The sequence below is a fragment of the Cardiocondyla obscurior genome, linkage group LG24 (assembly GCF_019399895.1).
Source record: "Cardiocondyla obscurior isolate alpha-2009 linkage group LG24, Cobs3.1, whole genome shotgun sequence".
NCBI lineage: Eukaryota > Metazoa > Arthropoda > Insecta > Hymenoptera > Formicidae > Cardiocondyla > Cardiocondyla obscurior.
In genome coordinates this window covers 2,219,186-2,239,410 of record NC_091887.1, presented here as the reverse complement: position 1 = coordinate 2,239,410, position 20,225 = coordinate 2,219,186, and the positions used below count along the sequence as shown (strand labels likewise).

The 20,225-nt window shown below is 34.5% G+C and overlaps 4 protein-coding genes across 10 annotated transcripts; 2 read left to right on the top strand and 2 right to left on the bottom strand.

The window, feature by feature from the left end:
• The first annotated feature begins 186 nt into the window (after positions 1-186).
• On the top strand, positions 187-5,860 carry Ktub (Tub domain-containing protein ktub). 3 transcript variants are annotated; one of them, XM_070671913.1, is made up of 9 exons: positions 187-447; positions 1,117-1,252; positions 1,361-1,453; positions 1,539-1,714; positions 1,800-1,967; positions 2,028-2,373; positions 2,548-2,700; positions 2,823-2,988; positions 3,537-5,860. In XM_070671913.1, the coding sequence occupies exons 1-8, from the start codon at positions 406-408 to the stop codon at positions 2,954-2,956; spliced, it is 1,248 nt and encodes a 415-aa protein (XP_070528014.1). In that variant the 5' UTR covers positions 187-405; the 3' UTR covers positions 2,957-2,988; positions 3,537-5,860. The 3 variants fall into 3 exon arrangements, with proteins under 3 accessions (XP_070528014.1, XP_070528012.1, XP_070528015.1); XM_070671911.1 differs by having other exon boundaries at positions 188-447; positions 2,823-5,860; XM_070671914.1 differs by lacking the exon at positions 187-447 and adding an exon at positions 498-718 and having other exon boundaries at positions 2,823-5,860.
• LOC139111547 (M-phase inducer phosphatase) lies at positions 5,658-11,244 on the bottom strand. Of its 2 annotated transcripts, XR_011547225.1 has the most exons (8): positions 10,703-11,244; positions 10,531-10,619; positions 10,273-10,421; positions 8,299-10,090; positions 7,921-8,130; positions 7,756-7,820; positions 7,383-7,648; positions 5,658-7,196 (listed from the first exon to the last, which is right to left on the bottom strand). XR_011547225.1 is itself a non-coding variant. In XM_070671909.1 (7 exons), the coding sequence occupies exons 1-7, from the start codon at positions 10,831-10,833 to the stop codon at positions 7,463-7,465; spliced, it is 2,622 nt and encodes an 873-aa protein (XP_070528010.1). In that variant the 5' UTR covers positions 10,834-11,244; the 3' UTR covers positions 5,658-7,462. The 2 variants fall into 2 exon arrangements, 1 of the variants encoding a protein (XP_070528010.1); XM_070671909.1 differs by having other exon boundaries at positions 5,658-7,648.
• A 305-nt stretch (positions 11,245-11,549) lies between these two features.
• On the top strand, positions 11,550-15,477 carry Nap1 (Nucleosome assembly protein 1). Of its 4 annotated transcripts, none has more exons than XM_070671919.1 (8): positions 11,642-11,771; positions 12,948-13,095; positions 13,536-13,825; positions 13,935-14,094; positions 14,169-14,306; positions 14,379-14,526; positions 14,631-14,750; positions 14,860-15,435. In XM_070671919.1, the coding sequence occupies exons 2-8, from the start codon at positions 12,952-12,954 to the stop codon at positions 15,018-15,020; spliced, it is 1,161 nt and encodes a 386-aa protein (XP_070528020.1). In that variant the 5' UTR covers positions 11,642-11,771; positions 12,948-12,951; the 3' UTR covers positions 15,021-15,435. The 4 variants fall into 4 exon arrangements, with proteins under 4 accessions (XP_070528017.1, XP_070528020.1, XP_070528018.1 ...); XM_070671917.1 differs by having other exon boundaries at positions 11,644-11,781; XM_070671916.1 differs by lacking the exon at positions 12,948-13,095 and having other exon boundaries at positions 11,550-11,771; positions 14,860-15,477.
• Cyca (cyclin A) lies at positions 15,006-20,136 on the bottom strand. Its single transcript, XM_070671910.1, has 6 exons — positions 19,646-20,136; positions 18,723-19,208; positions 18,411-18,634; positions 18,122-18,326; positions 17,697-17,944; positions 15,006-17,507 (listed from the first exon to the last, which is right to left on the bottom strand). The coding sequence occupies exons 1-6, from the start codon at positions 19,835-19,837 to the stop codon at positions 17,426-17,428; spliced, it is 1,437 nt and encodes a 478-aa protein (XP_070528011.1). The 5' UTR covers positions 19,838-20,136; the 3' UTR covers positions 15,006-17,425.
• Positions 20,137-20,225: the final 89 nt, after the last annotated feature.

Genomic DNA, 20,225 nt, shown 5'->3' with positions numbered 1-20,225 from the left:
ATCTGTCACCTTGTTTACTTTTAATTTCCCGGTCACCTACATACATGGGAGCACGATTAAATTACCGTTTTTACTAATTAATAATATAAAAATCAAATATATTATTAGTTCGATTGATAATGTTCTTTAATAACAAGGGAAATGTAATCGAGAAATATCTGCGCCGAGGTAAACTCTGTTCCTTGTATTCATGGCCGCCGAGCGGTCTCTTTAACGCGGACGCCATCTGAGTATTCTTAAGTCTGTGGCGTAAGGCCGTAAAGTCTCTACGGAGCCTCCGGGTGAACGTTGCCTAGGTACCGCGAGCGAGCGATTGTGTTTGGCGTAAACAAAGCTGACGAGCTATCGGCTGGGCCTGTCCGTCTTCTGTCGACTTGTCGCTGACAAAACCGTTTTTCACGAAAAATGACGTCGCTCGACTTGCGACAGCAAAAGCTGGAACAACAGGTGCGATTTAAACGTAGTGAATAAGCCGTAGTTTTCACTTGACACGGGCAAACTTTTCTTCGGTGACGCGCGATCGTGCCTGCATCTCGGGAGGGGGAGGGACGAAGGAGCGATTTGTTTGACTTGAAAAATCGTTTACTCGAGTTATTATTAGAGTTAATGATTGCCTGCAACAAATCTAGGAAATCGTAACTCCCGAAAGCGTAATTTGTTCGAATAAACGAGTTATCGGGAACGTTCAAGTTTAAGCTATACCTTTCAGTACCATTGGGTGAATAATTAATGAATAATGACTAATATGTTACAGCTAATAATAGGTAGCTTTAGCCGTTTGAGTGCTTTTCTCTTTGCAGGGCAAGGTCACATATGAATATTAATGTGCCACATAGTTATTTTATTTAATATTTTCAAGTTTTATGTATAACTGAAATAAGAAGATATATTTCATATAAAAAGGCTTGTTTAAAATTCGATATTGCGAAAGATAATTTATTAAGTAGATTCGAGTATAATTTGTAAAATCAAGAGTTTTAAAGTTAGTTTATATATTTGATTTATTTTTTCTTTGATCTGAGATGTTAGCTGTTTGTATATAGTTTTGAATTAGCAAGGAATAATTTATTATAATATGTATGTAATGACTTATTCACATTTTATTATTTAATATAGAGGCAACTAATCGCTCAGAAGATGAAGCAGAAAAGACAAACTGGTGCAAGTGGAATGGTACAAGCATCTAATGTATCTAGTGCACAGCTAACAAGTCATTCAAATAAATGGATGAATCCTAACAAAGAACTTCATGGTAATCAGCAAATAAAATAATTTTGCAATTGTTAACAAATAAAATAATTACGAGCACAATTACGTATATATTTTACGTCATTATTCTAATGTTTAAATATATTTGCAGCATATGATGGCCCTTTGCAATATGCTATGTTTCAAACAAATACGGACGTTGGACCTTATACAGAAAGAAAAAATAGCGAAGGGACAATCAATGGTAAACTTATTAGAATATTTAAAAGTAATAAAAAAAAATAAAACATTTTTTTATGCTGTTATTTAAATATTAATGTTTCTTTAAGCAATGGTAAACGACAGAGGCTTATACGAAGGTTCTCAGAGCACTGACTGCGCCGACGAGGAATCGTCACCTATAGACTTGCATTCACCCTCAGAATCTCTGCCATGTTCCTCGCCACTTCGAGTGGCACCGTCAGAAGGACCTAATACTCTTATTAGTAGGGATAATAATTCTTCCGTATGTATTACATTACAAAATATAAATTACATTATAATGTATTTAAATAATTTCTTTGTAAAAGTATCCTCGTATTATTTTACAGAGTCCGGAATTGGAAGGAAATGTAGAAGGCAATATTGAACAATTCGTGCTACAACCGGCGAATAAAAAAATGCATTACAAATGTCGAATAACGCGCGACAGAAAAGGGATGGATCGTGGTCTTTATCCGACTTACTTCTTGCATCTAGAGCGCGATTACGGGAAAAAGGTATATTTACGGTCGATTAGTTTCGACGTCTGTCTTCTACATATCAATTTTTACTTGCAGATTTTCTTACTGGCTGGCCGAAAAAGAAAAAAAAGCGCAACGAGCAATTATTTGATTTCGACCGATCCTACAGATCTTTCAAGGGGTGGGGAGTCGTACGTCGGTAAACTTCGGTCAAATCTTTTGGGAACACAGTTCACAATTTACGACAACGGATATTCGTTAATGAAGGACGACAAACGCGACGAGCGTTTCAATCCACGGCAGGAATTAGCTGCGGTGATATACGATACGAATGTTTTAGGTTTTAAAGGTCCACGTAAAATGACCGTCATTATACCGGGTATGACGCCTGATCAAAAGCGAGTGGAAATATGCCCGCGGATTGAATCAGAGACTTTGCTTGGTAATTATAATTGTAATATACTTGACGATAAAATATAATAATAAAATTATATGTTAAAACTTATTAAAGATGCTCTGAAAAATAAATTAATATATATTTGATGCATATCAGAGTTTAAAATTATACTTAATTGCATAATTAAAAATATCTTTTTCTTTTTTTTTTAATTTCCAGAGCGATGGAAATCAAAACAGATGGACAATCTAATAGAGTTACATAATAAAACTCCTGTGTGGAACGACGATACGCAGTCTTACGTGCTTAATTTTCATGGACGAGTAACTCAAGCATCTGTAAAGAATTTTCAAGTCGTTCACGACAGTGACGGTAAAATAAAATAAAATACTTATTTTGTTTTTTTTTTTTTTACAATATCCTGTACTAGATGTAATATTTCTAGTATTCTTTCACGATTTAAAAATCTATTATTGGCTTTTAATTAATTTCAGTGGACTACGTCGTGATGCAGTTTGGACGTGTCGCGGAGGATACTTTTACAATGGATTATAGATTTCCTCTGTGTACAGTTCAGGCGTTTGCCATTGCTCTCAGCAGTTTCGACAGTAAATTAGCATGTGAATAACAAACACGGCCGTCGATCGAAACGTCAGTTAAGTACGTACTTGCTCATGGGTTACTATATCATTTTAAGTCGTTAACTTTCTGATGGACAATCAGTAGATTACCAGGTACCAGTCTGAATATGGTAACCGATTTATTCAACCGTTTTATAATATAAAACGTGAAACAAGAATTGCTCTAAATGTGTGTTCACTTTTCATACTTCGTAATGAGTCTATTTCTATACTAAATGTGTGTAATACGGAATGACGATTTTAATATTATTCACGATAAATTGATATAAAAGTGTTGAATTTGCATAAAAATCTCGATAGCGTTACATTTGAAATATAGCATGTTGTGATTCGATCATTTCCATTAATTCATGTTACCGATGTGGAACAACTACTGCTATTCATAAAAATAACGATGTGAATTTCTTGGCCAATAATGCGGAAAATTAACACGATACACATTTATATATTGAATATTGAACATAATTTTATGCTATTTGTTTCGAATAATTTTCTACATCATATAATGTAATTTTTTTTTACATCTTTTCAGTATTTGCAAACTTATTTTTTTTTTTTTTTTTAAAGACTACATACACCGAAGGACAGATACGGCGTTTTCTGCGATGACAGCGGCTAGCGTAATACGTAATCCTAGGTGGCAGAGGCAGGGGATGAGAGAACGAGGAAAAATTAGTCATCGGCAAACCGGCCGGCGCGGTATATACATGCGGTTCATGTAAAACTCGACGCATACGACGCTATAATAAAGTCAGATTCGCTAGCTGCCGTCGCCGTATCTGCCTTTCAGCGTACAAGTAGTTAGTATGTTAGAAAAATTATGTGAATGCTTGTCAATATCAAACATATTTTTATGAATAACACATATATATATATATATATATATATATATATACAGAGAATTTATATAATGTGACACAAGTATCTGATTTTACAGTGCCTTGGCATAATATTCACTATGTTAAAAAAAAAGATATGAATATCTATCTTTCGTTTTATTTCTATTTAAAAACAAAATAGACACAATCTCGTTATTAATCTTTAGGGGACAGTTGCAGCTCACATATGAGCTAGCAACGAACTCTGAAACCATTTGGAACGTGTACGTTATATGTACAATTGATTATCAAAAATAATCAAAAAGATTTATTTTACATTTATTTCAGATATATTTCATAAAAGATTATATTTATTAATTTATACTATATAAAATAATCTCTGTATTAATAGATCTCGATCGTAATGAAATTACGATTAGGATCGTGTATAAGTGACTAAAAAGCGTACAATCTTTTGTTTAATCACCACATGGAGATGTGCAATTATAACTATTATTAAAGAAAACATTTTTTTGACTACTAAATATATAGAAGCACGTAGTACATACACCATTAATCAGAAATATATCACGCACATCTTCAATCGAATTTCCTTTAATAACAAATTTATTCATTTAATCGCCATGTAAAAAGATTTTAATATTTTCTGTTAATATAAGAAAATACGACATCACTACATTATTTATAAATTATTAATATTATGTCTCTATATTATTTATTTATTATTAAATGTCATGTTTCTAATTATTTTGCAAAATAATCAAGAACTTGTAAACTAAATTACATATGTTTAACATTTTAAAGAATATGATTTAAGATGCGAGATTAATTGAATATGTCTTCACATATTATTTATACATATATGTATGTGTATTATTTAAGTTATGCAGAGATATGCGTATAAGAAAACGACCAAAGTATTATCCTGAAATTTTTTACGCAATTTTTTGCAAAACAAATCCCAGGCGCATCAGGCGACTAGGTAATATCTAATACATAGATATTGCCTAATCATCTGAATATCGTTATTATGGTAGCTTTTAACGTAACAATATGCGTTTGAAGAATGTAGAAACATATTTATTGCAATACTTTTAAAATAGGTACCTGTGTATTATATAGCGATCGTTACAGTTATCGTATTTATATTCGTAATTATTGTGCCCTTTTATTAACATAACGAAATACTTTAACATTCTACAATTATTTTAAGTAAGATAGATGTGCAGTTTTCGTTCTACATATTTTACTAATTCCTGTGCGACGAGATGCACATTTTATTATTCCTATCAGATGCGTATTGTCTGTATTTTGTATGTTCGTATCACTAGTACAGAAATTTTCTTACTTATACTTATATTTCTACTGTGTAATTAAATTAATCTAAAGTATTGTGTTTTTTGACAACGTAAGAAATTCTACACATTTGATAATTATTCGTTTATTTATCGGTGTAATCAAAGAGTAAATGTCTAGTCTTTTATTGTACCGATAATAATTTTGGTACATTGTGTAGTGTTATAAGTTATTAATATTAATTTTTTCATAAAAAATGTAAAAATTATCGATGCATTTTTATTCAGACGATGTTTATCACATGCAATTAAAATTAAAGTAATAATTTACTAATTCAAAATATCGTTTATTAAACGCTGAAAAAAAATTGTTTTTGAGAAACATATGAAAGACTTAAATCAACAATTTTACAAAAACGAATACGTCGTGGTTTGATTCTAATGGATTAAAAACCAGCGAGTATATAACGTGTATATTATTTATTATTAAAGATTTATAAAAAGAGGTAACATTAAATATTTTCAGCGTTATTTGGGCAGTAAAACATGGTAGATTAGTGAGCGCATTTTTTTAATTTTGTATTTTTTATGTATAAAAGAATCGCTGTATATTTCGATTAATACAATAAAGGCACTTAAGGTCTAGCATTTATCGATATAAATAAAGATTATGACAGATTACTTATCCGGTTTATTATTTACAATAGGCATACACATTTTATTTCTGGTTCACGTTTAAAATTATCTTGCGTTATATTTTTAGAGAATTTTTTTTTTAATATTAACTTAAACAGTATTTAATTAAACATTTTTGCAGTTTAATCAACAAAATATTAATTATTCCACAAAATCTTATATTTTCCTACTTAAAAACTGTTATTTATATTAGGGGATAAACATAGTTTTAATATTTTGCTATAGTGTGCTGTAATTGACAATTTTTTAGAATATTAAAGTTAAATTCGAAACTTGTGTTTTCTCTTAATAAACTATGAAGCAAAGGGTATGAACATGTTTCTTGTATTCTTGATTTTTAGTAATTCTTTTCGTTATTAATGTATAAAAATCTTTTTATATAAAATGTATATGTATCTATGTGCATGCGATACACAATATGTGAAATCACAGAATATTTTTACGAGTTCTTTTTTTTTTGTTTTTTCTCTCAAAAATTAATTTTGAAGTAGAACTTACGTTCGATAACTATATTTATTCAATATATAAATATCTGAATAGCTAAACAGGTCCCGAATACCTGATATGAAAGTACAGGATGAACAAATTTTTTATACATTTGCATATACATATTGCTATATCAATCTTTTATAATTTTTCTCTATCGTGTAAACACTGTGATATGTCTAGGTAATATGATTAAGGCCCGGCTTCCCGAGCGTGAGTTAAAATAATTGGTCGGTTAACGCTGAGAATTGCAATTGGTGAATATAAAACTGATGTGAAAATTACATCAGTTTTATAAAACATCAAATAAAAATTGGAAAGTTAACTGACCAGTCAGATTAACTCGCGTTCGTGAAACCGGGTCTAAATAGAAAAAATTTTATGAAACGCGAAGTTCAAATGTCGATTAGGACGGAGATGAAGATGAAAACTGAATTCTTTTTTGTCTGCAAAAATGTACATTACACTCGCAGTCTTTTGTTTCCGTGTGTGCATTTTTTAATAATTTATTATGCAATAGAAAATATTTGAACAATGTTTTTATAACACTATATAGATATATATTATTCTTATGTACAAAGATTTAAGATATATTACGATTGTTCGTATTGACTATTATGTAAAAAATAACTTTTCTTCGGCCTTTTGCATAAAATACCGAACAGAGTTCGCAATTTCTACATCACATGTATAGAAATTACAAACAATACCAATATAATTTACATCTTGAAATTTTAGTTTTGGCAACGATAAAATTTACGAATTAAATCTTAATTGCGAAATAAATTGGTTTTTTTTTAAATATATTTTTTAGTAATCAATTAAACACACTTTTGAAATATTTTACAAATTGGTGTATATGTAATAGAAATAATTTTAATGCTTATTTAGCAAGACAATCATGCTTGTAACTGTAAAAAATACATATATATTAAATAGCAATAATTAAAAGAAGAAACTTCACATTACTAATTATAAATTAAATACAAGCAGACAACACACAGAGATTATTAATAATCCAACTTGGAAGCTCAATAATACTGAATATTAGCTTTGACAAACTTTATCGTTATTACATAATAGAACTGAAAATATACCTGTTATCACCATATTAGTGGTTGAACTAAATTTGTAAACCTTATTTTGTCTTTCTTGCATGTTTTTACTGTTCAAGATCTCATTCTTTTTTCAAATCTGATTGATTGGCTTTCGTATTCGGCCGTACAAATCTGGGAGCCGGTATACGTGACGTAGGTCTAGGAATTCCACTTATCACAGCAGCTGGCTTATTTCCGGTGTTCCAATTAGTTGGCTGTTTCAACCGAGTCTTATTCTCAATTTTAGGCACTACTTTACTTAGATCCTGTAAATCGATGGAGTCGCGGATATTGTGATATAATAAATAAAAGTTATTATCGCGGAGTTTCTATTGTAAAATATCACAATTAGTTCACATAAAGTAATACGTACCTCTGTTTTTTCACTAACTACAATTTCATCCTTGGCCTTCGCTGTGTTACCTTCGGCATTTCGGCCTTAAAAAAGACATATTTTATTTATTAATTTAATTATTTTAAATTACTTATAAATATATTTTAATTAGTTTTTATTTCTTAATAGAAAATATCTAATTACCATTACTGTTTAATGCATGACTAGACCCAGTAGGGCTAATTAGCGGAGAACTACACTTCATACTTAAATCATGACCTAATAATGGTTTGCTGATCTTGCAGCTTTCTACACCATTTTTCAATATCGGAGAAGGCAAATCTGTTTTCGCTTCAACCCACGTATTTTCGAGGACTTGTCTATTCGGTTTGGGTGCTAAGTCCTGCTGTAAACCTGAAAATGCAATACTTTTAATTAATAATTTCTTAGTGACGCTTTTATATAATTCAAAATTAAAAATCAATTTTTACATAACTAATTTAATATTCTTTAAATTTAATTCAAAATTAAAAATTAATTTTTACATAACTAATTTAATATTCTTTAAATAACGGGGCTTACTTTCTTCCTGCATTCGTACTAGTTTATGCAATTGCTCGATATTCATAGTTTTAGTGCACGAATTATGACTATTACTGCTGTCGGAGCACGTACTGAGTCTGTCATCCAAGTCAGGTGCGCTGTGAACGCTATGGGCACTCTCTATGCTTTCCGTCGAGCCAGCAATTACGCCCTTCATCGGAAACTGATTACTCGTATTCACATTTGCCTCGGGCAGTAATTGCTCGGAGCCGCTCTTTATTTTGCCGTATGGAAGCAATCCACTCGACAGCTGGGACTTCTCCGCGATGTTCTGCATGATATTTGGTTGCGAGCCTTTGATGTATCCTATACTAGACATGCGGCTAATGGGTATGCCGCCAACGCTTTTCAACGAATTCGATACAAGATTCGGATTTGACTTCTGCAGAAACTGCGGTAACTTCGACAACGTTCTCAATGTATTTTGGTTCGGTAGCGCTTTCGAAAGAACGGACTTGCTAAATGTGTTATTCATGTGTGGACCCTTTTCAACGTTTTCACAGGCAGTACTGTCGTTTCTCTCGTGATTGCTTTTCTTAGTAAAAGTATAAAATTTACGTTGGTCCATTGATAATTCTTTTTGAGCAATTACAATCGTTTTATTTCGATTTATATGTTGATTGGTTGAAGATGTAAACGCCGTCTTTCTGTACGTGTGAAATCTATTTGTTGAACAAACATCAGTCTCATTTTTGTTATAGGCTCTGTGAATATTCTCCTTAACATCCTTCAAGTCGAGATGCTCGCTAGGGATATGATTGTACGTGGAATCTAGCTTGTGCTCGCCGCTTCGTTGAACTTCTGCCAACAGTTCTTGCCTCAACGAAGTAGGAGCTTTTAACATAGAATACACAGGCGGCTCCGATTGATTCAGAGTATTTGTAGCAATATTCGACGTTTCGTTTAACTTATTTGGATTTAGTGGCGTGGACTGATTGCAGATAGGCGCCTTGAACGATATATTTAAAGTTTTCTCTTCCTCAAGTGTCTCGCACGTGAGAGCATCCACAGATTTGATTTCATGTGTCGGAACATCACACGTTACATTCAGATCTATTTTATCTACGTGCATCGTAGGTACGTACACGTCGTTAATAAACATAGGCGAAATCGATCTTTTGGCGTCCTTCGTTGAAGATACATATGTGATATCGAGCGATTGAACGTCATTGCTCGCTGTATTTTGCGATTGCACAAAGGTAGCATCAGCATTAGGCTCGGCTACAAAAGTGGAAGACAAAGCAACTGTTTCTCCCTTGTCGAGACTCGATCTTGATGATCCTGGGGCTCCATTAGAAAATCTATTATATGTTTCATTCAAACTTTTATCTAATCGAGGTTCTTTACTTGGAGTATTTGTGCGATGCGTTTCATTCAGTGTAATTGTATTGTCAGTGCTTTTCATTATATACGTTGAGTTAATATCATTGAAATTTGAGCTATCTTCCACATCGTTTTGAGCTACATTCTTATTTTTCACCGATAACGTATCGTTTTTAATGAATAGAGAGTCATTAGACGAAATAACGGATGTGAACAAGACAGAAGGCTGTGATACATTCATTAATAAATCGTTAAACTCTGGTTCGTCTAAATTTATAAATGAATCTATTCCTTTGGATTGCGACATGTTCATGAAGGCCTCCATACTTTCCTGCCCAGAAATTGCATTTTCATCGGATAATACGTTCATAGCCGTTTTAGCGGATGGTTTCAAGATTGGTGGCACATATTCCTCATCTCGAAATGATGCAGGTAAAAATTTTTTCACCTAAATATTGTAAACAGCAATATTTTATTTAAATAATGTATATTGCAAATTTCAATAAATAATTTATAATTATAATTTTAATTCCACAAGTAAGGACTTTATAACTAAAAAATTTACTTTAATCATTCCTAATTAATTTTTAATATTAAATGTCTACACAAAGAAACAGAATAATAACTTACATTTTCTATGGGAGCAACATCTGTCTCTTGCAATTTCTGTACATCTGTTATTGAAGGTGGTAGTTTCTCAAATATGAATTCAAAACTCATTCGAGCTGATCGTTTCTTTGGTCTTGTGAATGTTCTTGTGTCAATGCATTTTTTGCTATCTAGATACATATTATATTTAGTAATAACAGTTAAAAATATCATAATTGTAAGATTACAAATTAAGAATATTTAGCAAGCAAAACAGTGTAATATTATCATGCAATATACTTTGAACATCCAATCTTGGTTCTGCCTTCAGCCAACCATAAAGATCTTGAACTGTAGATTCAATGGAACATTGTGGAGGAATATACAACCTACAAATAAAATAAGAATAAATTATTTCTAAACGTAATTAAGACCGAGTTAAATGGCTCATTAGCGTGTAGCCGACGTTTACCAATTGTCGTCGTCGTCGTTGAGCTGCAGATCCGACGGATTGAGGCGGTTGACCTCGTCGACGAGGTAGTCATCGTAGACGTGTTCCGCTGGTGTGACAGCCTCCTCTGGACCCGAGGCGCCCGCTGACATATTTCGGCCAGATATTATCGAGTCGTGCGTGTACGCGCATGCATATTTCACCGTTCCCGAGTACGCCCGTTTAATCCGAAGACACTCGCGGCACTAAAATAGCTCAGCGGGCTGGCAGCAGAAGAAAGAGAGACGTGGAGAAAAAGAGACCGAGCAATAAAGGCTGGGAGAGGCAGGGAAAGAAAATCAGCTCGCGACGAGCAAGAACGACCGCGACGACGGTGGCGAGTCCTGCTCCGAGCTGGGGAGGGAGAAAAAAATACAATCGCGTCGTCCACCTGGCTCTCTCGAGGCCTCGTCGCAAAACATAACCACGACGAACGCGGACGTTGCGCTCTGCGCGAGAGATCACCTTATTTTCATGCCAACGTCACGGCGCAAGGATCGATCATAGACGTCGAATTGAACGCCGAGTTCGAATTCCCGACTTTCTCCAAATTCGCAGCCGATTCGAACGTTCCGATTCGTGCTCGCCCGAAAGGCAATCCTCTCGGACTAATGGCGACGTCGCGATGAGACATGGCGGTCTTCGCGTCTTTCGAATCGATAGGCCTGCCAGCGATCTCGATCTTTATTCAAAAAAGGCTGTTCTTTTAATTTTAAATTACAAACTTTAATTACAAATCGAAGAAGATATTAAGAAGGAAAAAAGCACGTAGACATCTCATTAACCTCGCTCGCGTTTATAGAGATCGGACCTGACGTTGCCTGCGGTTCCCGCCTCTCGCACGATGATCAAGAGATCGCGATTGGTCGCGGCTCCCAGCCGCCTGTTCGCCTCTCTTCGTGCCGCGCGCTTACCCCGCGGTCCAACCGTCAAAAGGCAGCCGACTGACCGGTTCCGTCGCACTTCGTCGTACGTTACCTCCAGGTTTCGCCAGGCTCGTTCGTCGTCCTGTTTTTTTTTCCACGCGGATAATCTGCCCTGTGACTCGAAGGTACGATCCGGTAAGTGGAGCTCGACTCCGGGCACGACCGCGGTCGCTCTCGCTCCGAATAATTCTTTCCTCTTCCCCTCTTCCGCGCCGCGTCGCGCGCGCGGGTCGCACTTTGCGGCGTATATTCCTCGCGCGTGCAGGATCTCACGCCGGTGATCCTTCGCGATCCCGCGGCTGCCACGCACGCGACGTCCCCGGCTGACCGCGGATCTTCCCCCCGGCCGTCCTTTTTCCTCGTCCACCGCAAATACCCGCCGTCCTCGAGTTCGCCTTCGAGGTCGTCCTCTCAATGTCATCCCGCGTGCTGCGTCCCGCTCCCCGCACTCATCCGGAGTAACTTCCCCGTGGACCTTCGTACCGAGCCGCCACCGACCGAGAGTATCGCGGAAGCTCCGAGCACGTGTCGCAAATTTGCGTTTGCGTCTTCCCTCCTTGCGTCCCTCACATTCGCGCCCGTGTTTATTTCACGTTACGACGTTCACCTCTTTTTTTTTTTTCTCCTTTTTTTCCTTTTTTTATGTAAGCTCTAAACTTTTTCAGAATTACCACCGATCGTAACACGTTTCGCAAGCATCACGTTGCGCATCCTCGTCATATCCGTCCGAGAGAGATTCGACTGAGCCAAGTTTATCGCCAAGTTTCTGCTTTCCAGCTTTAAAAAAAATTTCTTTCCCTGAATGTTTCATCCTCCAAGATAATTTGTGTCTTATATGTAAAACGAGGCATCTGTTAGACCAAGCTCTCCTTTGTGATTGTCAAAATATGTTCCTTGGAGATAAATCTTATTGTTTGTAAAATAACTGAGCTACTTTTGTATGCTTTTTTTTTTTTTTTTTTTTTTTTATTACATGTATTTAGCGTTGACTTTCAAAGACTAGATTGTGTATCAAATTTAGATGCTTGTTTTGTTTCCTCTTCTTTTTTTTTATTATATGTACATCTGGCAATGTACATTCGCTTAAACGTTAGCACTGCTTCCGACGATTTCGTCAATACAAATTTGCTGTACGTGTTAAGACCTCGGTCTACGTATAAATTCAAGAAGGTCGAGGGGAATCAGATCGTTACCGAGCTTCCAAGCCGAACGTTAAGAGAATCTTTTAGATTAATATACAAATAGCTACGAATAGCCTACTGGAAGGAATAGAGAATTGATAGCGACAATTTGAATTGTAGTAATATGACAACCGATCCGGAACGCGCCACCAATACTAGCGGTGCCGAATCTGTCGAAGATGAAGATGATCGTCGCAAAATTTCACGTGGTAGATCTGACATATTAGCTGCTGCTCTTCGACATGGTATTACCCCACCTGGAATAGAGGTATTGCAATATATTTTTTTTTTTTTTTTTTTTACGGTAAATTGTATAAATATATATATATAAATTTAAATGAAAGATTATATTAAGTGCTCACGCTTCTGCAACAATACTTTTATATGATGGCATTGCAAAAATCTCCCGAATGAACAGCATGCTTTCTCTTTAACGCTTGTGTGCTTTATATTCCATTTAACTAATCATTTTTGACTAATTACATTTGTTATTCACTTATTATGAATTCTAAATGTGTCCATAACCATCTGACTTAAGTTAAACTTTCATATATTTCTTACGATCTACGAATAAAAATATCTTACGCCGCTAATTCGCGAAATAATCTTGTAATCGATAACTTATTGAAATAAAAGGCTGTAAAATGTTCAATAAAATATTGTCACATTTTGTAAAATCTTACAAGGGAAATAATTGCATTTTTTCAGCAAATGCAGTCTCTTCCTGCTTCAGTTAAACGCAGAATCAAGGCATTGAAACAACTGCAGCTTGTTACTACTAATATCGAGGCTAAATTTTATGAGGAGGTCCATGCCTTGGAATGCGAATACTACAAAATGTGTGCGCCTCTCTATCAGAAGCGAGGTGACATAATAACGGGTGTTGTAGAACCAACTGATGAAGAATGCGTTTGGGATAGCGAAGATGAAGATGACGGTCTAAGTAATTCTATGAAGGAGAAGGTGAAGATCGCGGAAACAGCAGAGGCAAAAAATGAGTAAGTTTGTTTTCAATTCTCAATATGCGTCTGCTTATGTAAGAAATAAAGACGGAATTTATTTCTAGCACGCAATTAATTACTGAAAATTTATATATTATGTGTTTAGAGTGACAGAAAGTGAAGAAGATACTAAAGGAATCCCAGATTTCTGGTTAACAATATTTAAAAATGTAAGCACATTATCCGAAATGGTTCAAGAACATGACGAGCCGATCTTGAAGCATCTACAAGATATTAAAGTGAGATTTCTGCCAGCAAATCCAATGGTGAGGTTACAAAACAAAGTAATATAATTAATAATTAACAATCGGGAGGTTTTTTTTCAAATGTTCTTTTTTAGGGATTTATCCTCGAATTCTATTTCACGCCCAACGAATATTTCTCTAATTCAGTGCTTACTAAAGAATACATTATGAAATGTATGCCGGAGAAGAATGATCCGTTCAGTTTTGAAGGACCAGAAATATATAAATGCAAAGTATAGCTTTTTTTTGTCTTATTTAATTTTTAAGTAAGTAATTATGATAATAAAATTAGGAATTTTTCGTAGGGCTGTGTGATTGATTGGAAAAAAGGCAAAAATGTTACGATAAAAACTATTAAGAAGAATCAGAAGCATAAATCTCGAGGATCTATGCGTACAGTGACAAAAACAGTTCAAAATGATTCCTTCTTTAATTTCTTCAGCCCACCAATTGGTAATTATTTCGCTTTTCCTTCTTTTTACATAACGCAATAACATTTTTTATACAATTCCAATCGATATACTTAATTCGTAATTTAATTTTGACGTTAACATTAGTGCCAGAAGACTCGGAAGCCGAAATGGATGAAGAGACTCAAGCTTTAATAACCAGCGATTTTGAATTAGGCCATTACATTAGAGAACGTATTGTTCCTAGAGCCGTACTTTATTACACAGGTAACATTAATAGTTATAATTTCCTACTGCGTAATCGCGATGCAAATTTCTTTTCTTTTTTTCGATAGAATGTTAAGATACATTTATCTTGAAACCGATTTAATTTTAGGCGAAGGTTTGGAAGATGAAGATGATGATTACGAAGACGAAGAAGAAGGAGATGATGATGACGAGGATGAAGAGGACGAGGAAGAAGAGGCGTCCTCTACTGTCAACGCGCCTTCAGGTGGAAAGCAAGGCGAAGATCAGAATGAGTGTAAACAACAGTAGAATCACATTAATTACAACGTAATGGGAAAAAAAAAAAAAAATCGTTCGTGCGTTACAATATGCAACAACACACAGACGACACCTCTGACCGATAACTGCCTAGCTAATCCTGCACTTTGTGGATTCAAATATAATCCCTATTCTTCGTGTCAATCATCTAATCATATCATATCTCCTATTTTAAATCAAGCCTAGAAACCCTTCGACATACCAGTGATTAAAGAAAAAAATCGAACGACTTTCCTACACTTGATGATGAATAGAACTTGCGCCTCCTTATACCTGTGCTATAAGATTAAAATTATAAGTATTGCTCTCGCTCTCGAACACGAATCATTATTAATTTTTAATTGCTTCATTTTATACTACTTGTTACGTTTTATAATCGCTGACAGAGAGGTTGTTTAAATTTTTTTCCGACAAACGCACGTTGCTCTATGAATAAATTTTTGGGTACTGTTGAAGCATTTTTAATACAAAAGTGGAGAAAAAAAAATTTACCGTGTTTCATTCTTTCCCTTTATTCCTTCCTAAAGTTTCTTAGTACGTAAAAAGAATGAATTTTTGGTATTATTTACAATTGTTATATTAATCATGCTTTTTTCATCTATAAACTTATTACAGAAACGTTCGATACAACGATTTTGTTACGTCGAAACGACTTCAAATATTTTAAATTTTAACGTGGTATAAAACGCACTACGTCAGATATTTATATATATATATGAAAATATAGTATAAAAAACATTCGCATATGTAACACTTTCAACTTTCGAATATAATTCAAGAAAAATCTTGGCGGATAAAAGATTGGTTCAAAACCAGATTCTTTAACTCGTACGAAAAATTTTCGAATACAAAAGTGACACCATGCATTCGTTAACTGGTACATAATTTTAAGTTTAAAAGATATGCCAATTAGTGAACACGTAGTGGTATTTTAGTTTTCGATAATTTTTCATACGAGTTTGTGAATTAGGCTCCAGATTTTTCCAAGTGACTGTTTTTCGAAATTTAATTTTATTCTCACGAAAATATATCTTTCAAAGTTCACTAACATTTTTTTAATTGTAATTATTAATACTGCGTATATATATATAAGGTAACGCAACAAATTTTATTTTATATTTTGGGTCTATTTCAAAAACTGTTTATGTTTGTTTAGTTCATCAACAGTAACCTTCGGAAATTTCAGTTTTTATCACGTTAATTATTTCTAATTTGGAAAAAAACAATATAATTTACAATTAACACAGAATTAAATGTTTAACGATAAATATGATTGCGTAGTATTTTTTAATATCTGTATTTAAAATTTTATACGAACATATTTTCATGCATATTAGATTTGATGAACACCTAGGTATTTTGCTATGTGTTAAAATGCGGTATTTGTGCTGTGCAATATTGTACGCCAATACAATCGAAAATGTATGTACGAGTCATCAAAATGAATATTAATATATTAATTGTTGCAAATGTGCAATTACATTCATGTATTTATGAATGATTGAATATTAAAAAGAAAATAAAGTAGTACGTATGTTCTTGTACAGAAATTCAAAAACAATTTTTGTATCAAGAGAAAATTGACGATGTAATCTTGCACAGCGTATAATCTAATTCTTGTATATAATGTAATACAGGGATATATATATATATATAAAAGATACCTTACTTCTAATAAAACAAACTACGCATTTGATATTAATTATGTTACCTAGAGTGTTGTAAATAAATAACTGTACAAGGACTGAAAAATTGATCGAAATAATTGCAAATTTTAATTTCGCGGAAATATCCCAAATAGAATATAGTCGTTTTTATCGTTAATTGGTATGCACCTAGCGAAAAAAACGACAATAAATATAAAATCGCTTTGCTTAACGATCTTATTATTGAGGCGGTTTACTTACTTGCAATCAAATTTTTTTAGCCATTTTTATCGCGGCAAAAGCATTTGTTATTTTAACAATCCTCTCTAAAAAGTACTTATAAAATACAATTTCTAGATAATGTTTTGCTTCGCATTCTCTTCCTTTCTTTTTCATTTTATAGAGCTTTATGTATTTCATATGATAAAACTCTAAAACAACTGACTAAATTAAAATTTCCTTTAGGCCATGACTTAAAAGTTTAAAAATGATGACACAAGATTACGAAGGTAGGAGAGTCAGGTACCATTTTGTTTTCACAAAATGTATCGACCAAACTGCAATAAGCTAATAGGAAGAAATAAACCGTACGGTTTTCTTCTCTTTTGTAGGAATAGCAGGTCAGTTTTACCCTGTTCCCCTCCTTCATTTTCAGTGTAAGACTGTAATGGGAGGTTCGTTATTTAATTACCAATTTAAACACAGAAATAAAATTACTTTAATTCTGCGTTTGTCTGACAACATTTTTTACTAAGCGCTTTCCTCTTCATCTTCATCTTCACATGAAACCGCCTCGGTGCTACGAGGTAGCAACAAGGATACATGTCCGTATCTATGAAAAGATTATTAATATGTTTAAATATTGCACAATCTATAAATATATGTACTTTCTGCGAAGTCGCAATAAAAGAAAAGGGAAAAAAGATGTTTTACTGTGCGTATATCATATCGTACAATTATGCCGTGTATCGTATAATTATATCATGCTAAAAATGTGTAATCGGTAAATATTTCTACTTACTTGCTGTTTTTGTATTTATCCTGTATTGCTGTCTGTGGCATTTGAGGGGCATTGGAGAAAGTCCTGTTCAAGTACATAACACATTCTTTAAGAGTCTTTAAGTCGTATCCAGTTGATAATTCTAATTCGTGTGGCCAAATCTCTTCCTGTAACGTGTGCCGTGCTAATGCTACCGCGGATGCAGCTAAATGACTGGGCAAATACTGTAAGTATGGATCTCCTTCCAACATCGACAGCTCGCACAAATACTGAAATAACATGTAAAATATATTTAAAATAAAAAAATTTGGAAAGTAATAACATTGAAAAAAAAATCGTAGCGACAGTTAAATACCTTGATTTTATTGATTAAATTAATAAATAATTAATTAATAAAAATAAATAATTAATAAAAAATAAATAAAAATAAATAATTAAAAACTTACCATTGCCAAAAATTTGACCTGATCCGACAAATTATTGGTGATACAATATTCCATAAGGAATGTATAATGGGTTGGTATAGTCAAGTCAAACGATAAAACCCTTAATATCAAATTCTCCATTTTTATTACTTGAGTCTTTGAATATGTATCATCTGTGATATATACAAATTCTCCTACATCAGGTGGATAAATCTCCTCGTATTTTCTGTTAAAAACATACACATGTACTTGTAAAATAAAAAATGTCTTATTAATTTTTTTAAAACATGATCAATAAATATAAACTTACGCCGCGATGAACATAGCGGCAGTTCCAACAAGTTGTAACTTTGTTCTTACAACGCTCATGTATGATAAAAAGCGATCAATATACGAAATAGACAAATAAAGAGTCTCATCTTGTAATCGATATTCTTCAGCTACCTCAACAAGCCAATCTATCAATATAGATCTCATTGAATACGTAATATCAGGTTGTTTCTTCATGTAACCGGGTTTTGGTCTATGCAGAGACTGAAAAAAAAAAAATTGTAATATTAAAACAAATAAAATTATTAAATAATATTTAACCAAGTGTCTTAATGTAGAATAAAAACAATACCTCTGACACTCGTAAATAATTATATATGTCAGCCCTGTACTCATCTACATCAAAGAAACTGGTTCTTAATTCTTTATTGCATTCTCTTCTAGTTCTATAATCGTCATTGGAAGAACTGCTATATGTGAGAGACTTTTCCAATGACATTCCCACAGACATGGGACTGTCCTTAGATGAGACATTATCTTGCATCTTTGAACAGGCATCTTCTACCTTACTATGAAATACATAAGTAGAGGTAGTTTCTATAGTATGTACTTCTAATCTCTGCTGATCTCTCTCAGTTGTTTCTTGCACAGTTTTCATATCTTTTTTCTCCTTGGAGTACCTAAGTGCAACACTTGTCTCCTCCTCCAGCTTATCTTCATAAATCTTGAAGGCTGGTTCATCCTTTTTGTAAAAATCCTCTTCATAAATTTTGAAGGTTTCGGATTGCGTTGGTATAAACGGTTTTGCTTTAATATGCTTCTCATCTTTATAAATTTCCTGCTAAAAAAAAAAGATTGATGAAGATCAGAGATATCTTGTAGCATATACCAGTTTTAACACTATGCTGTAAATGATTCATTAATAAAAAATATTCAATGCAATACTCAACTTCAAAGTAACAATTAACTACATACTAAAGCAACAGTAAGGATGAAGCCAATTTAATCTCTACAACATCGCGGCGAAGAAATTAATATTCCGTCAGAAAAAAACGCTAACAGAATTATTTCTAATTACACAAATTTAATTAAAGTCTACAAATTTCTTTGACCGATATTAATTTATCGTGCTTGCGTCAGTGTCGATTTCTACGTGCATTACTATGGGGACGCAAACCGTGATGCCGCGTGGCAACGTAACCCACGACGCCGGTCGTACTTTCGTGGAGGAACGTAGAGGAACAAAGGTGACGGGGAAAAAAGGGCTCTACGTACAGGTTTTGCCCCATTTCGTGGGCAGTTGTTCTGCAGGACTCCCAGGACGGCGCGTTTTGTCTGGTGCAACATTTGGGACTGCGCGTTCGCGGCAGCGGTCGCGGCGGCGGCGAGATTCTCCTTGCCTCGGCCTCGCAGGTCGGTGGTGATGCGGTTCTCCTGATCATCCTGGTGTATCCTGATCGTAGCCATTATTGCCGATAGCGCGCACGTGACGGTGGATACCTTCCGTAAATCGTGAGGGAACTACACACGTCGACTCGTAACGACTGGGTACGCAGGGGGTGGTCGGCTTCGCTGTCGCGGGGCCCGTAACGCACCGGGATTAAAAGAAAAACCCCTCTGCCGACAAACAAGGGCACGTTCGCCCCGAACTCTCCCCGTTGCGCCGACGAAACGTAAATGGGCCCCGGGTCGCTCCTACAACCGACGATACATGACAGGGGATTGCGGGAAATCGGGTGCACTCGCGGGAGCAACCGACGGGCTTTCACGGTTGCCGTTTGATTTCAAACAAACGCAGCACCAACAGCTGGCGGAACGTTATCGGGTGGGCCGCGCGAAATCGGCCAATCGTAAC

Bases quoted from the DNA above. Each gene is read 5' to 3' on its own strand.
- LOC139111547 (XM_070671909.1), bottom strand. From the start codon at position 10,833: ATGTCAGCGGGCGCCTCGGGTCCAGAGGAGGCTGTCACACCAGCGGAA. The intron at 8,131-8,298 runs GTAAGCCCCGTT...TTGCATTTTCAG, and splicing joins AGTACGAATGCAGGAAGAAA to GTTTACAGCAGGACTTAGCA. The intron at 7,649-7,755 runs GTACGTATTACT...ATCGATTTACAG, and splicing joins TAGTTAGTGAAAAAACAGAG to GATCTAAGTAAAGTAGTGCC.
- Ktub (XM_070671913.1), top strand. From the start codon at position 406: ATGACGTCGCTCGACTTGCGACAGCAAAAGCTGGAACAACAG. The intron at 1,253-1,360 runs GTAATCAGCAAA...ATATATTTGCAG, and splicing joins TCCTAACAAAGAACTTCATG to CATATGATGGCCCTTTGCAA. The intron at 2,374-2,547 runs GTAATTATAATT...TTTAATTTCCAG, and splicing joins TGAATCAGAGACTTTGCTTG to AGCGATGGAAATCAAAACAG.
- Cyca (XM_070671910.1), bottom strand. From the start codon at position 19,837: ATGGCTACGATCAGGATACACCAGGATGATCAGGAGAACCGCATCACC. The intron at 19,209-19,645 runs GTACGTAGAGCC...TTTTTTTAGCAG, and splicing joins CACGAAATGGGGCAAAACCT to GAAATTTATAAAGATGAGAA. The intron at 18,327-18,410 runs GTAAGTTTATAT...TGTTTTTAACAG, and splicing joins GCCGCTATGTTCATCGCGGC to AAAATACGAGGAGATTTATC.
- Nap1 (XM_070671916.1), top strand. From the start codon at position 11,565: ATGATCAAGAGATCGCGATTGGTCGCGGCTCCCAGCCGCCTGTTCGCC. The intron at 13,826-13,934 runs GTAAGTTTGTTT...TTATGTGTTTAG, and splicing joins ACAGCAGAGGCAAAAAATGA to AGTGACAGAAAGTGAAGAAG. The intron at 14,527-14,630 runs GTAATTATTTCG...CGTTAACATTAG, and splicing joins TTTCTTCAGCCCACCAATTG to TGCCAGAAGACTCGGAAGCC.